At 36.0% G+C, this 15,130-nt stretch overlaps 1 protein-coding gene across 6 annotated transcripts in view; it reads right to left on the bottom strand.

The window, feature by feature from the left end:
• The window catches only part of TRIM67 (tripartite motif containing 67), an 89,223-nt gene that overhangs the window by 48,044 nt on the left and 26,049 nt on the right, over positions 1–15,130 (bottom strand). For all 6 annotated transcript variants that reach the window (XM_074220458.1, XM_074220459.1, XM_074220460.1 and 3 more), the window contains 2 exons: positions 3,855–3,950; positions 149–271 (listed from right to left, as the gene is read on the bottom strand). In XM_074220458.1, coding sequence (XP_074076559.1) covers positions 149–271; positions 3,855–3,950 — 219 coding nt within the window. The remainder of the gene's footprint in view (positions 1–148; positions 272–3,854; positions 3,951–15,130) is intronic.

Below are 15,130 nucleotides of genomic sequence, written 5' to 3'. Positions count from 1 at the left end.
ATTATGAAGAACAGGGTGCATCTGAAATAACTGACAACAACTACAAAGGACATTAAAAATTTTTTCCCCTGGAAACTGTGAATGGGTGCTGGAAAATAGATAACATTTAAATTACAACTGCCAAGGAAACAGGCCCCCAACCACTCACCTTCAATTTGTGTTCCCGTTCTTTAGTGACCTTGGTGAGTAATTTGGCTTTTTGTCGAGTTAAAGCATCGACCAGGGCATCACACTGAGCAACCAGGCAGGCCTCATAGTCTAGTCCATTTTCCTGGAGGAAATCAAGATTGATGAAGAAGAAAGGTTAAAATGAAATGCTGTTACTTTAAGGTTTTATCTCTTCAATTCTACTACACCCCTGAATCTTCAACATCTAAGTGAATTCTCAATGTCATATTTCTTTGTGCTTCCTCCCATCCTCCTTTTTAATCTGTGACCTGAAATATTTCATGACTACCTACTTCATCCTGTTAAGAGGGCTAGTCTCTCACTACTCAATGGCTCTACAGTTTATTCCTTTTTGAAAGCTTGACAGTCTAATTCTTAACAAGAATCATGATCCATTTACATAAACATGACTATAAATATATTGGAGGAAGCTGTGAAGTAGGAGAAAGGTAGATGAATATAGAGTCAGCAGACCAGTCATTTACTAAACCCCTTGAACTTGAAAAAATCCCTTACTAGCTATGTAACACCTTGTTAAACTGCTTAACTTTTCTAAGGAAAGTACTTTGTACAATTATAAAAATATAAGATACATTACATTATACATGTAACATATAACAGAACATATTAAAGTACCCTTTAAATGTGAATTGTCATTGTGTTTTTTGGACCTTTGATTTCATGGCTACAGGGAACTATATTTTTTCCACTGTTATAGAATGGTGACCATTTTATGGTCTAAGAATTTCCTCGAGCACTGAGAGATTAAGTGACTTGTATATGATCATACAGTCAATATGTATATATGTGTGTGTGTGTATAAATACATATATATGTATATATACATATATATATATGTATATATCAGAGACAGGAATTAGATCCAGATATTTCTGAGCTGTATATTGACTTCTATCCATCATGATACATGACTTCTATTGTGCCTCTACCATGTTAAGAGTACATAACTATACACATACACACATATAAACATGAAGCATGATATAGGGTAAGGAACAATGCCTCTGAAGTCAGAGGACTTGAGTTCAAATCTTGCTTTGATGCTTACTACTCATGTGACTTTGGCCAAGTCTTTCTCAAATTCTGTTTTTTCACCTATAAAATGAGAGGGTTGGATAAGATGGTTCATTTTTCTCTCTCTCTCTCTCTCTCTCTCTCTCTCTCTCTGTATATATATGTGTGTGTGTGTGTGTGTGTGTAATCTTATTGTAAAGGGATGGTAGTTATTGAGTCAGTCACCCCATCTCACTTACCACTGACTATCAGGTAGGAATACATATTGATGTAATTAATCAATCAAAGGGTAGATATCCAATGAATTCCTGATTCAATAAAAGGCATTTCAACTAGGTGTGACATCAAGCTTGTCTGTATTTATTAAGAGACTTGGTCATATTCTCTGTGGTTTATATAAAACCATTAAACTAATTTGTAATCAAGGAATTGTGTGTCTTCAGTTTAGTATTAGAAACCTTTTGTAATAACCCTGAAAAGGAATAACCTGAGAGAGAGAGGAGTGTGCTTCATCCTCAGTCTTGGTCTTCCACCCTCTCCCCACCTTGGTTAGAGGGCAAGGATGTTCAGTGAGGGGGAAGCAGAAGCTTGCCTTGCCTTTGATTGTGAAGGGTTGAGTCATATATGAAGTGTGCTCTCAACCTTTCAGGTTCAGAGGTGGGATATAGGTAAGGCACATCTCTGCATCCCTGGTTAGCATAGATCCTTGGGAACTTCAGAACATTAGAATATTTGGATTTTTCATTCTTATCTAAGCCGTATTTCTGAAACAGCTAATGGCAGTGTATGTATCTGAATCAAAGAGCAGATTGAACTCAAGGAGAAAAGGCAAAGTCAAAGCTGTACAAGTAGTCAAGCAGAAAGATTATATCATACTATACTTGTTTCAAAAGGAACATCATGAGGACTCCACAAAAGGGTAGGACTTCCAGAATTTGTGATTTACTCCCTTTATATTCTAAGCTTGAAATCACCTTCTGGATTCTGTGTAAAACTTGTGGTACTTTAGTATAGATTTTGGGGAGAGGGAGTATTTTGTAACAACTATGATAAATATCTATTTCTAAAAATTAATCAAATTTGGCTAATTGATATCTGCCATTAATTGAGTGGAACACTGGTGGGCTCACATGAGCAACGACATTAGCACCCTCCCAATCCTATTCAGGGTTAACTCTAGAGCAGGGTCAAACTATATCCAGAATGTCAAACTTGGTCAATCTCATTCATATATAGCCAGTCAGCTAAGGATGGTTTCTATATTTTAAATACAATAAAACTTTATTTAAAAATATAAAAATCATTTTTAGCTCATACATGGTAGATGTCAGCAATAGCCACTCTCTGGAGACATAATCTTGCAGCATGAGTAAAGGATGAAAAATTAGCTCCAGAATGTGCCACACTATTAAATATTATATATTTGCCACCAAAGACCTGTCTGACTACTTCTGATGGGATAGTTTTTTGAATTGTCAGATAATAGAATACAAACTTGGGCAGGTCTTTTCAAGCTGAAAGGGCCTCAAGTACAGAACTTCTGAGAAACTATGTGTCTATCATCTAAGAATCAGTTTAGCTAAATTCAGAGAACTTTATTACCATAAGGTTGGCTATCAACAGAGGAATTTTTTTTTTGCCCTTAGAAAGTCATGAAATCTTTGTAAATGGAGTAAGTCCTATATTTACAAAATCACAAATCTTCTCAACTTCTGAAGAATAATGCATGAAATATAATCTCTATTTCAAAATGATGAAGTTAGGTGGGAAGCTTTTATTATATTACTGGGTCCCAGTTAGTGCAAATAATGAATCCTTGGAAGATGGCCATATATTATTAAAATCAATACAGTTCAAAGTTATAATTATATAAAATATGGTAATTTCCATTTTAGCCAAATGGAAATGCAAATTTGAATAATGCTACTATTTTATAGAATACATTATTTACATTACTCCAGACCTAGTTGTATTTATGGCATCCTTGAGATGAAAAGAAATTTAAAGGTCATTTAGCTTAATCCCCTCATCTTACAGATGAACAATTCAAGGTTTAAAGGTTCTTTCTAACTTTGATATTCTTATAGATCAAAGAACTAACTTAAGAAACCATCTACTAAAACTCCTTAATTTTACAAATGAAGAACCTTTGACTCAATAAAGTTAAGTGACCTGCCCACAATTATAAATGTTATCAGCCTCAGAGACAACATTGCCCTGTCCTCTGCCCTGCTCCTTCCACCATCTTCCTTATGACAGTCATAACTTTATGTTAGTTTTTTTTTTTAGGTTTTTGCAAGACAAATGGGGTTAAGTGAATTGCCCAAGGCCACACAGCTAGGTAATTATTAAGTGTCTGAGACCGGATTTGAACCCAAGTACTCCTGACTCCAAGGCCGGTGTTTTATCCACTAGGCCACCTAGCCGCTCCTTTATGTTAGTTTTTATTTAAATAAATTTCCTTCCTTTTTTTTTTGTCAATATCTTGCTTTTGTTGTGTTTATAAAGGTCAAGGCTGGATCTTCGTTTTATAACAAATATAAACCTTGAAAATGAGCTTGTTATACTATTCCTAATTCATCACTTAATATTTCCTTCCCAAGAGAGGGTTTGAGTGAAGTCATTCTCAAACAGCCTCAGGACATTCTTACCTGGATCTGCTGAAGTATGTTCTTGAGCTGCACCAGGAACTCTTTAGCTTCCTTTGCTTTATCAGAAACACCATTCAGTGCTTGAGATAGCTGTGCCTAAACCATAATATGCAAATATGGAAGAAAGAAAAATCAGAAAAAGAGAGCAAAATTTACATTTAATAAAAAAACCCTCCCATTTAAAGAGTACATCCCTTTGAAGATCTCAGCCAGTATAGAATAATGCTAACAATAGTTCAACTTTATATAACACTTTTTGGTTTGCAAAGACCTTGACACACATGATCTCATTTAAAGCCACAATAGTCCTGTGAGGGAGTGCTTCTATTATTATTATTATTTAATACAGCTGAAGAAACTGAAACTCTTAGAGACTAGGGAGCTTGATCATGTGATTAGAAAATGGCATTTGAACCTAAGTATTTAAGCAACCTAGGTAACTGAGAGGAAGGTAGAGGTCTGTGTTCTAAGCCTGAAAACCTCATAAAATCACTATCCATCAGTTCTCATATGGTCACATCTATGATGTTGCCTAGTCACTGAGGGGATGAGATAAATAGGTTATGAGCCCTGCCTTCAAGGAGCTTGCAATTTTATAGGAGGTATATGACATGTACACAAATGACAACTAGAAGTAATACAAATAAAGAGATTGTATATTATACATTTAATATGTATTAGTAGCCAAGGGGGAGAGGCAAAGGGACTTATCTGGCTATGTTACAGCTCTTCCATTCTATCCTTTTCAGCTGTCCTTCCCCCAGGGTTCTAAGATGCATAGCTTATGCACAGTGGAAGCATGTGGCACCAGCTGCTTGTCAATTTGTTGCCAGTTCTTCTGATTCTTAATAATTTTGTGATGACTATCATTGAGAATAATAGAATCTTAGCATTGGAAGGGACTAGAGGTCAGTAAGGATGGTCTTTCTGATTATTTATACTAAATCCATGCTTCTCTAAAATAGATATTAGTATAGAATAAAATATTAATGACAGTTTTTGGGATACAATGAATTGGAGTCAAAGTGAGCTACTGTAGATTGTTGAATGACTAAACATTACTGTCAGTACATGAACATAATGGAATATTATTGCATAATAAGAAACATAACAAATAAGAGAAATTTAGAGATGGGGACAGGGGAAGAGTCATAAATTATTGTAGTAGAGTGAGGAAAGCAGAACCAGGAAAACTATCTATCTATTTATCATTTATCTATCTATGTAATTACTGACTGAACCAAAAGTGTTATATGATTGTATATGTCTATGTACAGGATTGTCTTCCTTGAGGACAGGAATTGTCTTTTATCTTTTTTAACATCCCTAGCACTTAGCACTAGCTTGGCTAAAAGTACTTAATAGATTTAATTGAATTGAGTACAAATGGAATAGAATACTACAGTGCTCTATTGTGTACTATTGTGAAGTGAGAAAATGGATGCTTTCAGAGAAGCCTGGAAAAACTTTTGTGAATTGCCACATAATGAAGTAAGCAGAATCAGAAAAATAATTTATATTACAATATCATTATTATAAAAATGAACAATTTTGAAGGCTTTTATAAACAATGTATTTTATATATAATGAACATATTTTATAAATTTATTTATTTATAAATATGATAAAGAATGAAATTTGAAGATTTGGAGAATAATTTATCCAATAACAACAACACTTAAAAAACTTTGAAAGCTTCAAGAACTATGAACAATTCAATGACCATCAGGATTTTGGGGGATGAATAAAGAAGCATGTTACTACCTTCTCACACATAAATTTTAGACTGAGGATGCAGAATAAGCCATAGTTTTTTTGAACACAGTCAATAGAAAATTGTTTGATTATATATATTTATTATAAGGAACTTTTTTTCTTTAGAAAATTTTCCTAGAAATTTTCTTGTAAAAATTGGGTGGGGGGGTGAGAAGAGAAAATAGATTTCTTTTTGTGAAAAAACATACATAAATATGTACAAAACCCACACAAGATAAACTTGGGAGGTAGTGGTGGTAATATTCTAACAAGTATCTGGTTGGCAGAACTGGAAGACAGCCTCATGACTCAGTAGACACTCTCTGGCTAGTAAGAATCTTAGAGACTGACTTGTTAGTGCCAGTTTGAAGTGACTCAGCTCTAATGAATCTAAAAATCAGCTTCTTGAATATCATAATATCATAATATATTTGTCTTAGCTTGAATTCCTCACTGATGATCAAATGAAAGAGAGGTATAGAGGGAGTCCTTGATTAGAAGTGGGAAAAATCTTAGTTCTTTTTCCAGCCTGAAAAGTCATTTTTACATGTTCTCATCAGTATAGGTTTAGGAATCGCAAACATGCCAACCAATATGGTATCTGGTAGTGAAAACAACAGATCTGGAGACAGAGAATCTGAAATTGGATTCTGATATTGTCTCTGTGATCATGGTCTGAGCTTCAGTTTTCTTATCTGTAAAATCAAGGAAGTAGATTTTATTTCTAAAGTCTTGTACAGATCTAAATCCTATTATAATCTAACAAAATTATATTGAACTCATGGGAACAAGGAAACAGTAACACAGATGGAATTTATGTGGATGAGACTGTTTTATAAAGCTGTGCTAAAGAAAAGAAAAGAGGCCACATCTCTTCTTCACCTTCCCTGAGATAAGTCAGGTCAAGAATTAAGCTCTAACTTAGAGTTCTCAGGGTGACATACACAGTAAAGGAACATAAGAATTGTCATATGAGGTCAAACCAAAGACCTATTTAGCCCAGACACCAGTTTCTGGCAATAGCCCAAAGGAACAGTTTGTTAGATAGCATGGTCTCTGTTTGACTTAACATTATTCTTCTAGTTCCACAACCTACACAGACTATCCTGGTTACCCATTTAATGACTCTTGATTAATCAGTTGTGAATTTTTCCATACTTTTCTGGAACTTCTTTATTGAGGCTTCCTTCATAGCTGCATGATGAAATGAGTAACATTCTAGACTTAAAGTAAAGAGGATCCAAATTTGAATCCCAACTAATTGTGTGACTGGGTTTTAATCTTCCCAGGGCTCATTTTTCTTCATCTGTAAAATTGGGACGTAGTATCAACAACCAATTATTAAGTATTACTTTTGGGTCAGGTGCTGTCCAAATGCTGGAGATGCAAAAATAGCAGTGTCTCTTCTTTTTTTTTTATTTATTTTTTTATTCTCATTTTGTACAAATGTTTTTTTTACATTAATAAAATATTCTTGTTTACAAATAAACAAAATACCCCTCCTCCCCCATGAATATAGATAGACTTGCTTGGGCGAAAAAAGTAAAGGGGAGAGAAAAAAAATTAAAATTAAAAAAAATAATAGTAATAATTGTAGGTATGGCCAGGTGGTGCAATGGACAAAGCACCAGCCCTGGAGCCACGAGCACCCGAGTAAACCCAACCATCACCCAGCCGTGTGACATGCAAGCCACCCGATCCCCATTGCCCTGCAACAACCAAAAAAGAAGAAAAAAAAAAAGACCCAAAATAAAATAAAATAGTAATGATAGTAGGGGTGGCTGGGGGGAAGACAGAGCATTGGCCCTTGAGCCAGGAGCACCTGAGTCCAAATCCGGCCCCAGACACCCAGAGATCACCCTGCTATGTGGCCCCAGGCAGGCCATCCAGCCCCACTTGCCCTGCACCCTCCCCCAAATAATAATAACAAAAAAATGTGCTTGAGTCTTTGTTCCAACACCAACAACTCTGTCATGGGTGGATCTCATTCTTTATAATAAGTCCATCACAGAAGTTACTTCCATATTTTTCCACCGTTGCCAATGCTGATCACAACTCCCTCCTTTCTTATTTCTCCACTATCATGTACTCTATTTTCTCTCTCCTTTCACTATGACTCTGCTGTAGGGTCGTTGACTGGCTCAGCAGACAGATCCTTAGTCCTGGGGCCAAGAAGCCCTGAGCCCCCATACCACCCCTTAGGCCCAGAATCCACCTGGCCCTATGGTCCTGGGCAGGCCTTCCAATCCCAGCCCCTTGCAAGAAGTAAGAAAGAAAATGTGTTATATCTGGCCACTCTCCCCCCATGGTCCATCCTCTCCTCCTTTATTCACATCCCCACCCCTTCCCCCTGCTCCCCCCTCCTTCTTACTCCAGATGCCTATACCCCATTGAGTATATATGCTGTTTCCTCTCCTAGCCATCTCTGATGAAAGCAAAGGTTCCCTCATTCCCCCTTGCCTCCCCCCTTTCATATCATTGCAATAGATCATTGTAATAAAAAAAATCTTATGTGAAATATCTGTTCTTTTCCAGGTTACCTTGAGTAGGAGAGCTGCCTCACTGGGTCCCTTTGTGGGTTCTGTCTCTCGAAAGTTTAGTTAGAGTCCTTAGCTGATGAGTTTTATCAGAGAGCTCCTAAGACTCGATCCCTTCTTGTCGCCATCTTCCTGTCTCTTCTTTTTAAAAAGTGCCTACTCTATTTCTGCTTCTGGTGAAGTGGGAGTCAGAGAAATTATGTACAATGATAAATAAATAAGGGATAATTTTGGGAAGAGAGATGGCAGCAGCTAAGAGGATCAGGAAAGGCCTCATTTGTATTAGAATAGGCTTTTAAGGAAACCAAGGATTCTAAGAGATAGAGGAGAAGAAAAAGAGTGCTGCCCACCTCCTAAGCAAAGGGGACATCTGTGCAAAGATATAATGTCATATATAAGGAAAAACCAGAAAGCCATTTTGTCTAAACAGAATGTGGGAAGCAGAGTGATATGTAATAAGCTCTGAAAGGTAGGCTGAAGGTTTTATATGTTAAGTAGAAGAGTTTGCATTTGGTCCTATAGATAATTGAGAGCCACTTGAGTTTACTGAGCAAGACAGTGACTAGGAAAGGATCCTTGTAGAAGGTGAGATTTTAGGTGATACTTAAAAGGAGCCAGGGAATCCAGGACCCAGAAACAAGGAAGGAGAGTATTCCACATTTGGGAACTAATAAATATATGCATAGTCAGGAGATGGAGTGTTTTGTGTAAGGAGTCAACAGAAGGCAATGTCATTGGAGGAAGTTAGGTAGTGTAGTAGATAGAGTGCTGAGTCTAAAATCAGGAAGATTCATCTTCCTGAGCTCAAATCTAGTCTTCAGACATTTACTAGCTCTTTGACCCTGGGCAAGTTCCTTAATCTTGTGGGCCTCAGTTTCCTCATCTGGCATGCCATTCCATTTAGAGTTGCAAGACTGGAGATCAGGAAAGAGATAAGAACTGGAAAAATAGATCTGAAAATCAACTTTAAAGAGCTGATTATTGAACCCACCAAATGATGATCACCAAATGATATACTGTAGAAGGAAAAGAAGCATCCAGATCAGAGCTTTGAGGACACAAATAATTTAGGCTCATCTCAGATGAATATCCAACAAAGAAGACTGAGGAGCAGTAAATTAGATAGGAAAACAAGGAGAAAACAATGTCACAAAAACTTAAGAAGGAGAGAATATCAAGAAGAATAGGGTAATTAACAGTGTGAAAGGTTAAATAGGATGAGAACTGAGGGAGGCCATTATGATTCAAAATTAAGAGAATAATGGTAATTTTTGGAAAGAACACTTTGAGTTGAATTATGAAGTCAGAAATTGGACTGCAGAGAGTTTAGAAGAAAATGAGAAGGAAAACAGTTTTCTCAAGGAGTTCAGGCATGAAATGGAGTTAATGATTGAGAGAAAGATGAAATTGGGGCATCACCAAAACTATTCCTCATAAATCCACCATTCATAGATAATGTTTTCATTTTAGTAAGTATGCACATTAATTCAATCTCCAACAACTTGAATGAGTTTGAAGTCATGTAATTATATTTTCAGGGTAGAAATATGAACACAGGAGGCAAGAGTTTAATTCTTTTTTTTTTTTTTTTTAGATTTTTGCAAGGCAATGGGGTTACGTGGCTTGCCCAAGGCCACACAACTAGGTAATTATTAAGTGTCTGAGGCTGGATTTGAACTCTGGTACTCCTGACTCCAGGGCCGGTGTTCTATCCACTGCGCCACCTAGCCACCCCAAGAGTTTAATTCTTTATAACATTTTTTCATATGTTCAAAAGAATAATTCTCTTTGACTTCATAGTTCACAGGTGAAATGACAGTTCAGGGACTCTTTCTAAGAATTGCTATTTTCCTTTAGAAGTAGCAATAATAAGATTGGCAGCAACGAGACTTGCTTTCAGGATGTGCCATCTGTTTGCTCCAGATTTTGCCTAATTAGCTTCCTTGAGGTTCCATCCCTCCAAAACGTACACATTGGACATCATATGAATGGCCATCTGACTTCAAACTTTTCTAGGACATAGAAAGAATGAATAGCAACCAAACCAGAGTATTTTGACACACACTGATATACAGAAAAGAAATGTGATATATTAGAACATTTAACTGGGAATCAGAAAGTTTGGACTCTAGTCCCAGCTCTGTCACTAAATGACCCTGTGACCAATTGTTTAACTTCTCTCATCAATATACTCCTCATCAGTAAAAATAAAATGAGGATATTAAATTAGATAAGATATCCTTAAGGTCCCTTCAACTCTGGAATTTTATGTTTCAATTCATAAGATCAAAGAAACATGAATTTATAGCTAGAAGGGACCTTAAAGGTCATCCAATCACATCTCCCCAGTTTATATATGAAGAAACTAAAACCTAGAAAGGTTTAGTGAATTTAATTCAATTCACTTTCAATTGAATTTAATAAATTTATACCTATATCACATCTTGCCTAGACTATAGCAGTAGCCTCTTAACTTGTCTCTCTACCCCATATTTTTTTCCCTTCTCTAATCCATCCTCAACACAGCCACCAAAGTAATATTTCTGAAGTGTAGGAATGACTGTGTCACTGCCTTCCTCAAGAAGCTTCAGTTATCCCAGTTATATCTCAAAGATGAAAATCAAATTCATCTGTTTTTTTTTCAGGCATTCACAATCTAGCTTGCAGTCTACCCTTTTAGTTTTTTTTCATATTATTCATTTCATGTACCCTATGTTCCAATAAAACTGACCTACTTGCTGTTCCTTATGCAAGACATTCCATCTCATGTTTCCATGACTTACATGACTTCCATACTTGGAACATAGTCCCTCCTAGTCTCATCCTTTAGGAGGCCCTCACTTCTTTCAAGGTAGCTTAATGATGTGGAACTCTATGCAAAGGGTTATAAAATTGTGCTAGCAATATCAAATCTGTATCCCAAAGAGATTTTTTTTGAAAAGGTAAAGGACATTCTATATCTATCTATATCTATATCTATATCTATATCTATATCTATATCTATATCTATATCTATATCTATATCTATATCTATATCTATATCTATATCTATATCTATATCTATATCTATATCTATATCTATATCTATATCTATATCTATATCTATATCTATATCTATATATCTATCTATATCATCTATATCTATATCTATATCTATATCTATATCTATATCATCTATCTCTATCTCTCTCTCTCTCTCTCTCTCTACCTCTCCCTATACCTATACCTATACCTATACCTATACCTATACCTATACCTATACCTATACCTATACCTATACCTATACCTATACCTATACCTATACTTATACCTATACCTATACCTATACCTATACCTATACCTATACCTATACCTATCTCTATCTCTATCTCTATCTCTATCTCTATCTACCTATACTTGTACCTGTACTTGTACCTATACCTATATCTACACCTACATCATCTACATCTACATCTACATCTACATCTACATCTACATCTACATCTACATTTACATCTACATCTACATCTTTATCTCTATCTATATTCAAAAATACTTAAAGCAGTTCTTCTTATGATGACAAGGAATTGGAAATTGAGAGGCTGTCCATCAATTGGGGAATGCCTGAACAAGTTCAGGTAAATGATTGTGATGGAATACTATTGTATTATAAGAAATGATGAGTGAGATATTTCCTGAACAACCATGAAAGACTTAAATGAACTGATGTAAAGTGATATGAGAAGAAACAGGAGAACATTGTAAACAGTAATAGCAATACTGTAAAATGATCAACTGTTAATCATTTAACTATTCTCAGTAATACAAAGATCCAAGATAATTCTGAAGGATTTTTCACTTTATGAGAAAGAACTTATGGAGTCTGAAGGCTCCTTTTGTCGTTTAAAAAATTGTTTTGTGTTCTGTGTTTTCTCCTTAACAAGACTAATATGGAAATGTTTTGCATGATGGCACATGTAGAGCCTACATCAAATATCCTGCTTTCTCAAAGATGGGGGAAAGGAAGAAAGGAAGGAGAGAATTTGGAACTAATTTTAAAAATGAATGTTAAAATTTGTTTTCATATGCAATTGGAAAAAAATGAAATATTTAAAATTGAAAAATAAAGTCAGCTCAAGTTCCACTTCTACAGGAAGCTTATCTTCATCTCTCTGGTCATATAAACTCCCCACTGAAATGACTCTGCATATATATTTTACATTTCATTTCCTGTATAAATATTGTTTTCCCACACTAAAATATAAGCTCCTTGAGGGCAGGAGTTGTTTACTTTTGTTTTTCATCCTGATCACTTACTCACAGTGCCTGGCACTTTGTAAGTGCCTAATAAATGCTTACTTTCCTCTGGGGGAGGTGGAGGTTGGCAACTGAATTGAGATAAACTAAGAGAGGTATATCATTAAGAAGAGTTGGGAATTGGGCTAAAAGAAATATAAAATGTCCATTCCAGTAAAGTGAGACAACATGGATAAGGGCAAGATGGGAACAATGATTAGTCTACTTTGACTGGAATAGTTGAAGGAGATTCTATACCTTTCATGATCTTATGGGGGTTTATCATTACCAGGGAACTAAAGGGTTCCAAACTCAATCGTAATCCAAAGAACCTCTGCTCTCCTATTACTTTTCACTTCAATCCATGGAACTAAACGATAACCCCTTAATAGCTCCCCACTGTTTCTCTCTATGACAACTTGTCTATAGCTAAGTTCTTTTCTAAGCAGCTCAGGTTTCATTTTCATTTTCCACTGTTTCTGAACTGGCAAGCCAGATGATTGTTTTAAGGATTCAAGAACCTAGTAACCAAAAATTACAAAACAGTCCTATCTAGTGTCACAAAGTTTGACAGTGAGCTTTTAATAGCCCAACAACAGACTTCTGAATATGGAAAACAAAATAGTATTCTAGAGGACTCATTGAAGATGATTCAGTGGAAACTGGAAGAGGGAGATACCTAGTATTTATAGAGGTTATGGGAGCCTAGGGAAGGGGTAGGTACTGAAGTCTCCATAGTTTAAATAGAAAAAATTGAAACACCAAGTGGAGTCATGACTCAGTCACATATGTCATTGCCAGGGCTCCTTAATTCACAAGTTCAAGTCATCTCAGCAGCATAGCGTTTTCCTTAAGTGAGCTCCCAGGACCCCTGGGATAAGAGGGATAAGAAACTGAGGAAAAAAAATGAGGTAAAGACTGTTCTAATGAATAGACTCCATTGTGATTATTATCATCATTATTATTATTATCAAAAGCTCACATTTTGTTGTGTGACTGCAAGCCATGGAATACTACGATCTCTGTAGAATTAAAAATAAGTATTAGGCCCTTTATTGTGGGCTTCTCCTTTCTGTTATTTATTCCCGAATCCCTTGACCTCATCCTCTGCTTTGCTTCCTCTGTCTCCCTCTTAGCTGAGAATCTTACCTTTTTAAAAAATAAAGGTCACTTGTTGAGTTCCTTCTTATACCTTCTCTTTATTTTAAAACTCTTTGTTGTTATCTCCCATTTTCTCCTCCATGACTTCAGTCCATGACAAAGTGATGGCTTTTCTTGCCAAGGCAAATTTCTCTTCATAGATTCTTTTTCTTTTCTGGTTTTTGCAAGGCAATGGAATTAAGTGACTTGCCCAAGGTCACACAGCTAAGTAATTATTAAGTGTACGAGACTGGATTTGAACCCAGGCACTCCTGACTCCAGGGCTGGTGCTTTTATCCACTGTGCCACCCAGCCACCACCTAGCTGCTTCCTTCATAGATTTTTTTTAAGGTTTTTTCTTTTGTAAGGCAAACGGGGTTAAGTGGCTTGCCCAAGGCCACACAGCTAGGTAATTATTAAGTGTCTGAGACTGGATTTGAACCCAGGTACTCCTGACTCCAGGGCTGGTGCTTTATCCACTACTACTGACACCTAGCCGCCCCCTCCCTTCATAGATTCTTAATCCCATCCCCTTCCACCTTCTCTTACAAAGGGTAATTCACTCAACTTCCCCTTTTTTAATCTTCAATCTTTTCTTATGTACTTATTCCTTTTCTACAACCTTCAAGCAACCTCTGGACTTCCCATTTTGAAAAAAAAAACTTCATTAGACTTTACAATTTCCTCAAATTACCATTCTACATCTTTCCTCCATTTCTCAGACTCCTAGAAAAATCTGTCTACACTCCCTTTATCTACTTTCTCTTCTAACACTCTTCAGCCCTTTGAAATCTGGCTTCTATTCTTATCACTCAACTGAAACTGCTATTGTCAAAGTTATCAATGATCTGCCCAAGATTCTTTCACTGTGAGGAAGAAATAAAGTTTTTTTTTAGTTTTGCAAGGCAATGGGGTTAAGTGGCTTGCCCAAGGCCACACAACTAGATAATTATTGTGTCTGAGGTCAGATTTGAACTCAGGTACTCCTGACTCCAGGGCTGGTGCTCTATCCACTGTGCCACCTAGCCATCCCGAAGAAGTATGTTTAATCTTACATTTCTTAATTTAACTAATAATTCTAACTAATCAGGTGCTAAGCACATTTGTTTCTTGCTGTTGAAACACTATAAGTAATATTTATACCCAATTAGTTTTGGTGCTCTTGGGCAACGCCTTATCCTATTTTTGGCTCTGTCCAAAATATTCCTTCTTTAGTTAACTCAGGAAATTTTATCATATCTCTATCTCGATCTCGATCTCGATCTCGATCTTGATCTCGATCTCTATCTTGATCTCTTTCTTGATATAGATATAGATATTTGTGAATGGAAAAGGCCAGAAGCTCCATGTTATCCTTTTCAGCAATATATCAATCAGCATATCTGACTATTGCCTTATATTTGAAGGACACTCAAATATATGTTGAATAAAAACAATTGGTAAAAATATATTACCCATTCAGAAGATGTAGTAATATGTACTGAGCACTAAATTTTGAATTAGAATACCTGGATTCAGGTCTTGTTCAAGTCATTTGCCTTTTCTGGGTCTCAGTTTCTTCATTTATAA

This window comes from Macrotis lagotis, chromosome 2, assembly GCF_037893015.1.
Source record: "Macrotis lagotis isolate mMagLag1 chromosome 2, bilby.v1.9.chrom.fasta, whole genome shotgun sequence".
NCBI classification, from domain to species: domain Eukaryota; kingdom Metazoa; phylum Chordata; class Mammalia; order Peramelemorphia; family Peramelidae; genus Macrotis; species Macrotis lagotis.
Note: the sequence above shows the minus strand (reverse complement) of the source record. Positions and strands in the feature narration are given on the sequence as shown.